We start from the raw sequence: 14,118 nt of genomic DNA, 5'->3' as shown, positions 1-14,118 counted from the left end.
TTTCACAATGATTTCATAGAAAGGAGTCCTCTTAAAATGTGAACCATGGCCAGGCATGGTGGCTCACACCTGAGAACCCAGCTCTTTGAGAGGCTGAGGTGGGTGGATCACTTGAGGCCAGGATTTTGAGACCAGCCTTGTCAACATGGTGAAACTTTGTCTCCACTAAAAATACAAAAATCAGCCGGATGTGGTGGCACACACCTGTAGTCCCACCTACTCGGGAGGCTGAGGCACGACAATCGCTTGAACCCGGGAGGCAGAGGCTGCAGTGAGCCGAGATCGCACCACTGCACTCCAGCCTGGGCAACAGAGCAAGACTCCATCTAAAAAAAAAAAAAAAAAAAAAAGTGAACCATGTGTCTCCTCTGCATTCCTTCAATTCTGAAATAAAATCCCATCTCCTGACAATGGCCCACAAAGTCCTCATGACCATCCCCTCATCACCTCTGAGCTCCTCAGTGTTCCTCCAACATGTCAGGCACTGTCTGACCTCAGGGCCTTTGCACATGCCGTTCCCTCTGCCTGGGATGCTCTTCCCCCAGGTATCTGCATAGTTACTCCCTTACTTCCTTTTTTGTTTTTTGGTTTTTTTTCTTTGAGATGGAGTCTCACTCTGTGGTGAGACCCTAGGCTACAGTCTAGTTTAGGGCCCAGCACATAGTAGATGCTCAGTAAACATTGGTCAGAGGAATGTGTTAAGCTGTGTTAAATGCCATTTCCCCCTCCATGATTAAGGCTTCAGGCTTTGGACTCAGACACTTGGGACTCTGGTCCCACCTGCTGTCTTCCTGCTAGTCCCTCCTACTCCCAGAGCTTGAGACCAAATGAGCCACTTCTAGTTGGGAATCAGGTGCTCTAGGCTGGAGCATGCCAAGCCATAGAGTGTGGGGGTTCTTGTGTGGGCCTTATAAGATGGTAGGTTAAAGGGTCGATTCTAGCCCACAAGTGGAAATGGCTGTCCCAATCTGTCCTCCATCGATCAGCCTCTACTGTGTGGAGATTTTCCACTAGCAGCCCAGAGGTTTGTGTGAGCCAGCCCGGCATCCTGCAATGACTCCTGCTGTCCCAGGGATGTGGCCCTGACTCCTCCCCAGCGCACAGCTCTGCCTGGCTTGGCCCCTTTTCACTGCAGCCTCACGAACCCTTTTACCTCCTTGCTCTCTGGCCTCCTCTCTACCTCTCTAATGCCAACCTCTTCCCTGCCTCCGGGCCTTTGCCCATGCCCTCCCCACTGCCTGGATTACTCTCCCACCCTCTTTTCATCTGGCCAAGTCCTACATACCCTTCAGCCCTCAGTCCAAACACCATTTCCCACACCAGCTTACACCCCTGCCACGTGCACCCAGAGCCCCTGGTTCTTCATCAGGCCAATCATCGTGGTCATTGTTATCTACTAACATCACCTGAATTTGTCGGGAGCTTACTGTTTTTTCATAAAGCCAACTGTTAAATTCAATTTATTTTGGGTGGGAGGCAGGGAAGGAAAAAGGGATTTTCCTACAAAAAGGCCTCTACTTGGAGAGAGAGAGAGATGATCCTGGGCCTTTTATATCTTCTCCTGGGGGATGGGACAGTTACGATTCACTCCAGAGGGGGTGCAAATCCATTATATGGTGAGTGTTAACCAGGAGTCTCACGCTTGTAAAAGGAGGTCTGACCCAGGCCTCAGGGAACAACCTGCCATCATTTTCAGGGTTAACGAAGCCCTAGCTAGCACTGGGCACACAATGAGTCCTTGGCAAGCACTGGCCAAGACGTGATGGCAGTGACGTCTTTCTCCTTTCCTTTCCCTCCAGGACACAGAACTCTTGGCCTCGTTTTCCGTAGAAGGAGATAAGCTCATGATTGATGCCAAGCTGGACAAGTAAGGGGCTATGCTGCCTTGGGGTCCTGATGGTGCTGGTGCTGCTCATGGAGGAGCCACCAGGGAGCGGGTAGAGGTCTCCTGTGTGGCCATCAGGGCTGGGTAAACCCAAGGGGCTGCAAAGGTGATGATGGCTCATGCCTGCCAAGACCACTGTCACAAGCCAGGCAAGGTGGGTGAAGCCATGAACTTAGAAAGAAACTACTGCCAAAATCAACAGTCAGTAATAATAATGATGCTGGGGGGTGGGCACAGTAGCCCATGCCTGTAGTCTCAGTGCTTTGGGAGGACGAGGCTGGGGGACTCATTGAGGCCAGGAGTTTGAGACTAGACAGAGAAACATAGCAAGACACCATCTCTACAAAAATAGAAAAATTAGCTGGGCATAGGTACACACCTGTAGTCCTAGAAAAAATTAGCTGGGCTTGGTATCATGTGCCTGTAATCCCAGCTACTCACGAGGCTGAGGCAGGAGCCCAGGAGCTCGAGGTTGTGGTGAGCTATGATTGCGCCACTGCACTCCAGCCTGGGCAACAGAGCGAGACCCTGTCTCTAAGTAACAATGATGATGAGGACGAGGAGGAGGAGGATGCTGGTGATGATGACACACCAGGCTCTGCTCTATGTACTTGAAGTGTACGTATTATCTTGTTTCTCCCCTCTGATGGTCCCAATGGAAGTCAGGGCTATTATTCTCCCTTTGTAGGGAGAAAACTAGGGCTGGAAACAGTGGATTTACTTACCCAGGGCCACCCAGCAAGTACATAGAGGGGCTGTGAGCCAACCCAGGTTCGTGTAACCTGCTGCGTCGGATGGGTACAATCATGCGCTTTGGAGCCAAGCAATATGGGTTCAAATCCTGATGTGACTACTGACTGGCTGTGTGATATTGGCCAACGAACTTCACTCTGAGCCTCAGTTTTCTCATCTGAAAATGGGGGTAATAGTCACTACCTCATAAGATTCATAAAAAGAATAATTATTATTCATTGGATGCTTTCTGTGTGCCAGGTATTTGGCTAAGTCCTAGGTGTGTCTTCATTTAATTCTTTCTTTTTCTTTTCTTTTGAGCCAGGAGCTCGCTCTGTTGCCCAGGCTAGAGTGCAGTCATGGCTTACTGCAACCTTGACCTCCCCAGCTCAAGCGATCCTCCTACCTCAGCCTCCCAAGTAGCTGAGATTACAGGCGTGCACCACCACGCCAGACTAATTTTTACATTTCTAGTAGAGATGGGGTTTCGCCATGTTGGCCAGCCTGGTCTTGAACTCCTGGGCTCAAGTGATCTGCCTGCCTCAGCCTCCCAAAGTTCTGGGATTACGGGCATGAGCCACTGCACCCAGCCTTCCTTTAATTCTTTATATCAGCCTATGGAAATAAATACTATCATTATTTCCATTTCAATATTAAATGAGGTCATATGTAAAATTTTTAGCACGTGACTAGATCATTGTAAGCTTTTCTTTTACAACCAATATTTCTTAAGCCCACGAATGGCAGTTACTCATGATTAATATAGTGCACATCAGAGACATCCAGGAGTTCCCAAGGAGGCAAGATTCAGCCTGTGGCCTGGATAAGGAGTAGGGGCCAGCTGGGCAAGAGCTGGGGGTTTCCTGCAGGGAGAGCAGCATGGGCAAGCTTCACAGAGAGGAAAAGGGCATGGATACTGTGGGGTGCGGTGCCTGAGAGGGAGAGAGGCTGGGTAAGGAAGTCAGGAAGGAAGAAAACATGTCCGAAGCGGACAGTCTTGTTTCCTTAGAAGATGCCTTTATTTCCCTCCTGCTGGACACCGAGCTGATGCTTCTGAACAGCCCCGATCGATTTCCACCCCACGGGCAAGCCCGGTCTGGGCTCTCTCGGGTAGGACTGACAGCTGCATTGAGATTCAGGTGCAGCAAGACGGAGGCCCTTATAGAGCAGAGTGAGACCTCAAACCCCGGCCTCAGCCTCCCATCTCAGAACAGCACAACAGCGAGAGTACAGGCTCAGGGTGGGAGGCCTGGGCTATCCCTCCCTGGCTCTGTGGCTGCAGTAAATTACCCTGGAGCCTCAGCCTCCTGCTCCACTGGATGGCTGGAAGGATTACACGAGGCGATGGTGATCACTCATGCACGTATGGCAGGGGCTCTGGAGCAGCGCTTTATGGGAATACCCCCTTTAGTCCTGGCAGCCACCCACTTTGCAGATGAAGAAACTGAGGCATAGGAAGGTAAAGTACTTTGACTAAGGCAAAGCTATGATTTGAGCCTTCTCCGTGTGGTGCATGAAGCCCTTAGCGTGGTGTCTGATGTGTAGTTAGCGCTCAGCATGTGAGAGCCAGCATTGTTCTTATTAAATCCCTGCAGATGGAGAGTGATTGTGAGGATAGTGGAGGGGCTTCTCACAATTTGTTGCAATGCAAGAGCCTTATGATTTTCAGGCAATCCCTGCTTCTCACAGGCTGTTTTCTTCATCTACAGGACCAGCCTCAACCTCAGAACCTCAAATGTGGGCAACTTTGATGTAAGTATCACCCTCAGGTCCCAGGGCGAGATCTTCTGGGAAGGAGCCCAGGATGGGTCTTCCGGGAATGGTGTTCCCGTGAGGCTGGCTGGGCATGGGCAGTTTGTGAATTCCAAAGTGTTCCCATCAACACTAGCAGCCCTCGTTTTGCAGATGGACAGATGTAGAAACTGAGGCCCACAAGTCAAGTGAAGGGCAGAGGACAGACTCGCAGCTCCTTCTACTCTGCCTCGGGTGCTGTCCCATGTTAACTGGCTGCCCAATGGGGGGCCACTTGGCCCAAATCATTCCATTTCAGGGTGAGGAGGCACGGTGGCAGCCTTGTCCTACAGGACCCCTTTCCTCCTGGAGTTAGGAGCCCACTGACTCCTGTGTGACCTTGAGCAATATCAACCCACTCTGACCCTCAGTTTCCCCATCTGTAAAATGAATACAATTTGAGTTCATTTCTAACCTCCCTTCTTGCCCCCTGGGTTGTGGAATTCTGCTTTTCCAAGGGTCCAGGAATCTGAGATGCTCACATTCTAGAGTTGGGTCCTGTTTTATCTCTTTGTTCACTCTTGGGTGCCCCACCCCCACCTAAGGCTTCAGAAACACTCCTTCCTCCCCACCCCCCACCTCCGCTTTTTATAAATTGACAACTAAGCATCTGCTAGCTTTCTGGGACAAGCTTGGATGAGATTTCCACATGTGCAGAAAAAGTCAAACCCATTCATTGTGTTGCTTATTTTATAGCTTTTCTAACCCAAAAAGCTGCAGCCTGTGAAGCCGATCTTGCCAGCTTCATTTCATAGAGAGAAAGTGCCCAAGGCTTCCCAGCTGGTTGGGGCAGAGTTGGGACTAGAACTGAAATCTCTGGACTCCAAGTGAAGAAAGGGGCTGACAGTATAAAATTAATGAATATGAAGCTATCGAGATGGGCCCTAGGCACCGAATTATGCTTTTTTTTCTCTTTTAATGAGATTTTCTCATTTAATCCTTACCATCTTGTTATGATTTGGGTATTATTATTACACCCATTCTTCCAAATAAGGAAGGTAAGCTCAAGTGACTTGCCCAAGGCAACAGAGCTAGGAAGAGGCACTGCCGGAAAGTAAGTCAATGCCTTCACCCTGTGCAGATTGGAACGTCAGGCATGTTACATATAGGGGCTTATGTCTGATTTTTATAACCACCCTATGAGGCAAGGGTTACTCACTCCTGTTTTCAGATGTGGAAACCAAGACTTAGAGAAGTTAAGGGAGATAACATATGAAAAGCCTCAAGGCCGGGAGTTTTACATGATCTCCCCACCATCCTTACCGCGTCCTTGCAAACTCTGCTCGCTGACCCATTTTACAGCTGAGGAAGCGGAGGGTTAGAGAGGTGAAGGGGCCTGTCCAGAGGCCCACGGAGGCTGAGCTGGGATGGGAACCTGGGGTGTTGGCTCCAGGGCCATTGGGGCTTCTGTGATGCCATGACGGTGCCATCTGGGCCGGGCCACCCTGAAACCTGTGCTCTGTGCCTCCCAGGGAAGGAACTAGGCCTCCCTCAATCCCTGCTTCACAGGGGCCTTGGATCACCGCCCATGCTGGGCCTCAGTCTGCCCATCTGCACAATGTGCAAGTGGACGGGGGGCACCTTAAGGCTGCTGGTGAGAAATTCTGGGGTCCCAGGGGTTCTGACTGCCAGAACCTAGACTCTCCCAGAGCAGCTCTGTCTCCACCTTGAGCCAGGGGAGCAGACCCAGGGGGCCCCCTGAAGCTGAGCAAACCCCTGCCCGGGCTCTGTCCTCCTTCTTCCTCTGCAGATTGGCCTCATGGAGGTGCTGGTGGAGAAGATTTTTGACCTGGCATTCATGCCCGCAATGAACGGTGAGAGTGGGTGCCTGTACCTCTCTGGGAGCTTGTGGCTTGGGTACTGGGGGATACTGGCTTGTTGAGCATGCTGGATGTGCATCTATCCCACCTCAATAGTATTTCTGAGCACTTCCTTTGAAGCGTGTTGATGAAAGCCTCCAAATCCAAATGTGGCCCCCAAAGTTCCAGCACCTTCCTATTTGCTTCTTTCTTGTTTGGCTGATTGTTTTATTTTTCTGACTATCTGCGGAAATTCTGATTATGTATGAACATTGTATGTGTGTAAATTTTAGAAAATATAAAACAATTTAAAAAAAAACTCACCTCGCAGAGGCAATGAATCTCAACATCTGAGTATATTTCCTTCTAAACTCTTTTTTCTCCATTTTTTCCCCATATGATTGAGATATTTCCTGCCTCATATTTAAACATGTATTTACTTTTAATTATACAGGAACTACAGGAATACATTCTTACTGTGAGAAGTTCCATTGGTGCATATAAAGCTAAAGTTGCTCTTACCGACATCCCCAGCCTCCTTCCTAGCCCAGAATCTGCCCCCCTAGGCAGCCATATCGAGTTAGGAGGTTTCCTTGCCCGACTTTATAAACAGAATAGACTGAGCTTGCTTTGCTCTCTGGGGCGTCTCAGGAATGTTACCGGGAAGGCTACTTGTTGAACTGTGGGGGTCATCGGCTACTCACACACTGGGACTGGGAAACTGCCTAAGCCCTGGGGCCACTGGGCCCCAGACTCTCTCCCACTCCTGCTTCCTGGGTGAGAAGACAAGGAGGGCTGGCACGTCCCAGCTGATGTCATCAGCTACACCAGAGGGGGTTCTTTTGGAGCCACCTTGATGTCAAACAAACCCTTGTTCTGGGCCTGTGGCCAGAGGAAGCCGAGTCTCCCTGGTGGGGAAAGTGGTGGTTCCCCTGTGAGAGGATGGGGTCAGGTGCTGGGCTGGGCTGACCTGGGAGGGAAGAGACGGAGCCTCTTGCCTGGCTTAATCACTAAGAGTGGTGTGAACTTGGGGGCGAGTCTTTTAATCATACTGAAGTGCAATTCACCATTTTCAAAATGAGAGCTTAGACTAGGTCCATAGTCCCCAAAGTGAGCTCCGTAAAGCGTTCCATGGCTGAGCAAGTTTGGGAAGTGCTGAAGATACTCCTGCAGGGTAGATTCACAACGTCCTTAGCTTTTTGAAAAGTCCTGCTGGAATAGGGAAGTCTGTTAAATTACACTTAATTTACTTCCCCTATCCACCCTTTCCTACCCCACTTCTTTTTCTCTCTTCCTGCTCTGTCTCTAGAACAGTAATTAGCAGGTGTACTTCGGCTCTGACAATCTGAAAACAAACAGCACATTCCATGGCAGAGTCAATGGCTGGGGCTCCACGTGCACTTTCCATTACTTCACTCGGCAAACATTTGCCATCTCCTCTATGACTGGGCAAAGGGCTGGGTGATGCTGGGGACACAGTTCTTTTCTTTCTCTCTTTCTTCTTCTTCTTTTTTTTTTTTTTTTTTTTGAGATGGAGTCTCACTCTGTGGCCCAGGCTAGAGTGCAGGGGCGCGATCTCAGCTCACTGCGACCGCTGCCTCCTGGGTTCAAGAGATTCTCCTGCCTCAGCCTCCGGAGTAGCTAGGATTACAACTGTGCACGACCACGCCCAGCTAATTTTTGTATTTTTAGTAGAGATGGGTTTTTGCCATGTTGGCCAGGCTGGTCTCAAACTCCTGATCTCAAGTGATCCACCCACCTTGGCCTCCGAAGGGGACACAGTTCTTGCCTTCAAGGAACTCACAATGTGGTGGGAGTGACAGATACAGAAACAGATAATTAATATTTTACGGTTTCTCTAACAGAGCAGTTCGGAGGTGGGATGGGGGTGCTGCAGGAGCTTAGAGTCGTTTGGGCTCCAGAAAGCCTCGCAGAGGAGATAACATCTGAACAGTCTCAGAGAGGGATGCTAGGGTGAGAGAATGTGCGCCAGGTAGGAGGAACTGCAAGGACAAAAGCCTAGAGGCATAAAAGAAATTGCCAGGGCCAGGTGCAGTAGCTTAAGCCTGTAATCCCAACACTTTGGGAGGCTGAGGCGGGTGGATCACGAGGTCAGGAGTTCAAGACCAGCCTGACCAATGTGGTGAAACCCCATCTCTACTAAAAACAGAAAAATTAGCTGGGCGTGGTGGCACACGCCTGTAGTCCCAGCTACTCAGGAGGCTGAGGCAAGAAAATCATTTGAACCCAGGAGGTGGATGTTGCAGTGAGCTGAGATAGCACCACTGCACTCCAGCCGGGGCAACAGAGCAACACTCAGTCAAAAAAAAAAAAAAAAAAGAAAGAAAAAAAAAGAAGAAAAAGAAAAAGAAATTGCCAGGCGTGGGCACCATGGCTCACGCCTGTAATCTCAGCACTTTAGGAGGCTGAGGTGGAGGCAAATCATCTGAGGTCAGGAGTTGAAGATCAGCCTGGCCAACATAGTGAAACCCTCTCTCTACTAAAACAAAAAACAAAACAAACAAACAAAAAAAAGCAAAAATTAGGCGTGTTGGCGTGTGCCTATAATCCCAGCTACTTGGGAGGCTGAGGCAGGAGAATCCCTTGAACCTGGGAGGTGGAGGTTGCAGTGAGCCGAGATTGTGCCATTGCACTCCAGCCTGGGCAACAGAGCGAGACTCTGTCTCAAAAAAAGAAAAAAGAAATTGCCGATCTTCTTACAAATACTGCCGGCTTCGGGTGAGACCAACACCTCTTGGACCACTGACCATGTCTGACTGTTTTTTATTTTACAGCTGTGCTGGGTTCCGGCGTCCCTCTCCCCAAAATCCTCAACATCGACTTTAGCAATGCAGACATTGACGTGTTGGAGGTAAGAGGAGATCGAGCTCCACTCTGCTTTTCCTCCCTGTCCTTCGCTCGTCACCTTTGACCACTGCATTCAGGCCAGGAACTTGGAAGAGGAAGAGAAGAAGAGGGAAGAGGAGGAAACAGGGTCTTCTTTCTTCCAAGTGTGGGGCTGAGGGAACAAGGAACAGAGCTGTTAAGGATCCTTAAAGACACTCTCCCATTCACAGTCTCATTTAGCCCTCACCACAGGTGTCATTGTTGCCATCTTACAGATGTGAGAACTGAGGCTCACAGCAGTAAGGGGCTTGCCCAAAATGGAATATGGTATAGTTCATTGGAACAACTTTTATTGAGCACCTACTGTGTGCCAGGCACTGTGCAGGGGCCTGGGGATCCAGCAGTGAACAAGGACAATCCTGGCCCTTGCAAAGCTCTCTCAGCCCAGTGGGGAGATGGCCTTTCGGTAAATATTCCCGAAGTAATTGGCTAATTATAATCATGGCAGTTGCTTTGAAGTTCACATGCAGGGGCTCTTGTTTCCACTATAGAAACCACCTGTGCCCAATATCTGAAATTTGGAAAATATGGAAAAGATTAAACAAACATGTATGCATCCATATATGTGTATGTGTGTGTGTGTGTGTGTATATACACATATATACAATCCAGCAATTCCCCCTGAGAACATTTTGCTGCTTTTCATTCCAGTCTTTCTGAAGTTTTATTTTTAAACATGGCTTTGCTCAGGGAATCAGTAGAGCATTGGGGTTAAAGAACGAGGGCTTGGAGCCCAGTGACCCCGTTCAAATCCTAACTCTGCCAGTTTCCAGCTGGGTAACCTCTCCAAGCCTCCATTTATTTCCTCTATAAAAAGGGGCTAATCATAGTACCTACCCATAGGGCTGCTTTTAGGAGAAAATGGGATTCTATGTGTAACGTGCCTTGCACAGGCCTGGCACATCATAAGCACTTCTGGAAGTGTCCACCATTATAAATACCATCACTATAATAAAGCATGCTGCAGTGAACATCTCAATGCATAAACTGTTTCTCGATTCTAGATTTAGTTCCTTGGAACAAATTCCCAAAAATGGAATGAATGGGGCCTTTGTGCCAGATTGACAATTTCCTTGCTGAAGGAAATTGCCCCTCATATTTGCCCCTCACATTCATGGCAGGCTTGGACCCAGGGAAGAGCCCCCTTCCCACATTAGGGGGTCAGTCAAGGGAGGTGGACAATGACCTTGGATGGGCAGTGTGGGCAGGGGTCAGATGCTGGCTCTGGGACAGTTCCCTGCCCTGGCCCAGTCTCTTGAGATCCTGCAGGACCTCAGCACTGCTTTGAGCCTCAGTTTTCTCATCTGAAAATGGGGAACAATAATGGCCACCTCATACAGTTCGTGATGAGAAATTAAACGAGATAGAGCATTGTAGTATAAAATGTTACTATTCACTTCAACAAAGGGGTTGGGAAACAAGAACAGGATTGGCACAGGTTTATCATCATCATCATCATCATCATCATCATCATCATCATCATCATCATCTCTACTATTTACTGAGATGTTCAGTGCCCCATGCATAGTTTTTCATGGATTTGGCCTTACCACAGCCCTGGTTGATGTTTGCCCTCACTTAGTAGATGAAGGACTTGAGTATCAGAGAGGGTAGGCCATTTGCTCAAGGTCACCCAGCTGGTGAGAATTAGAGTTTCCACCAAAACAATGTGAAGCAGCTCAAACCAATGGCTCTCAGTGGGGCTGTACTACACCCTCCCTGGCCCCCAGGGCCTTTTTGAAATTGGTAGAGATGAATTTTTCTTTCCTGAATGTGTGCATATTTTCATATCAAAATGCATATTATTTTATTATAAATGATTTACCTTTTCTTTCTCCTTTATATTCTGGTAAGGAAATTATGCTGGTTTTTGAAATATAGGTATACACGTGTTATAGAATCTGTGAACCTTATTCCAGAATAATAAGGGAGATAACACAAATGCCTGTAATAAAATGTATAATGGGTATTGGGTTTGAAAGGTTTAAAGAAAACCTCAGTCCCAGGCTTGACCCTGTAGGCCCCCTGTAAATGGCAGCTGCTATTATTATTACTGTTATTATTATTATTATATAAGTCTGGCCATTTATTTTAACTTTTTATTTTGAAATAATTTTAGGCACACAGAAAAGTTGCAAACATAGTCAGACAATTCCAGAATACCCTTCTCCCAGCTCCCCCTAACGTTAGCATCTTACATAAACGGAGTACCATGATCAAAACCCGGAAATCAACATTAGTACAAAACCATGAAGAATCTGCAGACGTATTCACCAGTTCTCCTTCCATTGCCTTTGGTCTGGTTCAGGGTCCAGTCAAGGACCCCCTCTTGCATTCAGTTGTCACGTCTTTTTAGAGTCCTCCAAGGTGGGACAGTTCCTCACCTTTTCCTTATGTTTCATAACCTTGACATATCCAATGAGTCTGGCCTGTTTTGTGCGATATGCCCTGGATTTGATGGACACTTTTTTCACAATTGGATTGAAGTTTTGTATTTTTGGCAAGAACACCACAGAAGTGACGCAGTCCCCAATGCATCCTTTCAGGGGGTACCGATGTCCATGTGACTTATTCCTGGAGGTGTTCACTTCGAGTGCTTGCTTAAGTGCTTCTTCGCTGTAAAATTACTATTTTTCCCTTAGTAGCTAATCCATCTCTTGTGAGGAGGTACCAGGAGACCATGCAAATATCCTGTTTCTCGTTAGACTTTCTCCCACTAATTTTTGCCATTCAGTGTTCACGGTTTCGTCTGCAACTGTTATGATTGTGGTGTGTGCCTAATGGTGATATTCTGCTTCTCCAGTTCCTTTGACATGTGTCAGCTGGAATTCTACCGAGGAAGAGCTGTCCCTTCTCTTCCATTTGTTTATTTATCCATTTAATTATTTATTTCTGTCGATAGAGACTCATGAATTTTTTTTGGGTCTATGGGTTATCATCTCTTACTTTTATTATTTATTTTGTTGAAGATTTTTTTTTTTTTTTTTTTTTGAGAGGGAGTTTTGCTCTTGTCACCCAAGCTGGAGTGCAATGGCGTGATCTCGGCTCACTGTAACCTCCACCTCCTCGGTTTAAGTGATTCTTGTGCCTCAGCCTCCCAAGTAGCTGGAATTACAGGCGCGTGCCGCCATGCCCAGCTAATTTTTGTATTTTTAGTAGAGATGTGGTTTCACCATGTTGACCGGCTGGTCTCGAACTCCTGACCTCAGGTGATCCACCTGCCTCAGCCTCCCAAAGTGTTGGGATTACAGGAGTGAGCCACCACGCCTGGCCAAAGAATTTTATTTTTTAATTATGAAAACTGAATTTTGGAAGACTGTGAAGAGGGACTCAGACCTACTTCTCTTATTTTGGGGAATAAGGGGATGGGAAGTGTCTTGCCCAAGGTCCTCTGCACAGGGCCAGATAATGACATGGCCAGGTGCTCCTCGGGCCTGCATGACCCCTTTATCTCCACTGTTCAGAGTTACCGCTTCCTAGAAACATGACCGGCCAGATCCGTAGGCAGGTGAGTAGAAAGGGTCTAGCCAGAGCCACCCCACCCCTCACTGGCTACTCTGTTCTGCCATCCAAGGACCTTTTGGTGCTGAGCGCATGAGTGACAGAGGCAGAGATGCTGCTGCAACTGGAAGAAGCTGGAACCAGTCCCGGAGAGGCTCGGCCTGGAAACAGTCCCCTGCCCAGAGTCCCCTCAGCCTCCATGACAGGTCCCTCCCTGGCCCCCCAACCCTCTTCCTCCCTTGCCCCAACCCCGAGAAAGGGTCCAGCCACTACCCCGTTGGCAAACATTCCCTTCCATGGTCAGCCTGCCAGGAGGAGGGGAGTCACCTTGGGGCTGGAGGCCTCTCAGACCCCATCCTGACAGCAGGTTGAGTATTCCCACTTTCAATAAAAGATTCCACTTTCCCCGCACTTGTGACGAGTTTCCATGAAGGACCCTCCCTCAGGGTCTGGACGGTTTGGGGTTTTTTCCCTCTTTGGCTGCGCCTGGGCACTTGGCAGTTGTAGCTACAACTGCGGGGAGGATGATTTCTCTGGGGACAGCGGGGGAAGCAACCTGTCTCTTCATATTAAAACAACCACACAGCATTCTACGGAGAGGGTCCCCTGCCACCAGGACAGCTTCGTACCTCACTACTGTCAACTCTGGCATCAGGAGGTCATTAAAGTGCAGGAGTTTTGGAGTAGGGAGGTTGAGGTTCAAATCCCAACTCTGTCACTTGGTTGTGTGATTTGATGAGGTCCTTAGCCTTTCTGAATCTCAATTTTCCCATCTGCAAAATAGATAATAGCAATAATTATTATACTCCAAAATGAGTGTGAGGATATTAAATAAGATCAGGTATCTCTGAGGCACTTAACACTGAGGCTGACATGCAGTAGGTGCTCCATATGTGCTCACTGTGGTTAGTAACAGAGTCCACTAATTCCTAAAGCATGAGCTTGTGGAACCCCTTGCCTCTAGTCAGAGGTAAACTGAGGACAAGGAGGGGTCCTTGGCATGTCTCTTGGCCGAGACAGTGCCCAGGGGATCCCTCCTAGGGACAGTGCCACATCTCCCTGTAGAGCCATAGGGCACATTCAGGGCAGTTTAGGAGAGTTATTTGATCCCAGCCTTGAGGGCATGCAGAAATACTGAAGTCCCTTTTACATAATTAAAGATTTTTTTTTCCTCCTAGTGATTTTTAAAAAGACTTTTTTTTCAGGTGTCTGTTGTTTTCTTTTACTTAAATATCAGGAATCTAAGCTACTGGGTTGTCGGGTTCAATATTAGATTTCTGGCTTCACCATCCATCCATTCTTGCATTCACTGACTGTCTAGCAATGATTTAGAGACTGGGATTTCTACACTTGAAAAGGGACACAGGGCTTCCTCATGAAGGTTAGGTTCTAGTCCATGAGACAGACTTTAAGTAATTACAGCCTAAGTAAACAATAATGAGTAAATCAAGAAACAGAGGCCATTTGAGATTGTCATGGGGCTATAAAGGGAATAAACAGGGA

The 14,118-nt window shown here is 48.1% G+C and overlaps 1 protein-coding gene across 1 annotated transcript in view; it reads left to right on the top strand.

Moving 5' to 3' along the window:
* BPIFB4 (BPI fold containing family B member 4) overlaps positions 1-13,026 on the top strand; it is a 32,057-nt gene extending 19,031 nt beyond the window's left edge. Inside the window, exons 14-18 of the mRNA XM_055265536.2 lie at positions 1,800-1,867; positions 4,327-4,369; positions 6,159-6,222; positions 9,003-9,079; positions 12,689-13,026. Of these exons, the coding sequence (XP_055121511.1) occupies positions 1,800-1,867; positions 4,327-4,369; positions 6,159-6,222; positions 9,003-9,079; positions 12,689-12,712 (276 nt within the window). The 3' untranslated portion in view covers positions 12,713-13,026. The remainder of the gene's footprint in view (positions 1-1,799; positions 1,868-4,326; positions 4,370-6,158; positions 6,223-9,002; positions 9,080-12,688) is intronic.
* The last annotated feature ends 1,092 nt before the right edge of the window (positions 13,027-14,118 follow it).

The sequence above is a fragment of the Symphalangus syndactylus genome, chromosome 24 (assembly GCF_028878055.3).
Source record: "Symphalangus syndactylus isolate Jambi chromosome 24, NHGRI_mSymSyn1-v2.1_pri, whole genome shotgun sequence".
Taxonomy (NCBI): Eukaryota; Metazoa; Chordata; class Mammalia; order Primates; family Hylobatidae; genus Symphalangus; species Symphalangus syndactylus.
Note: the sequence above shows the minus strand (reverse complement) of the source record. Positions and strands in the feature narration are given on the sequence as shown.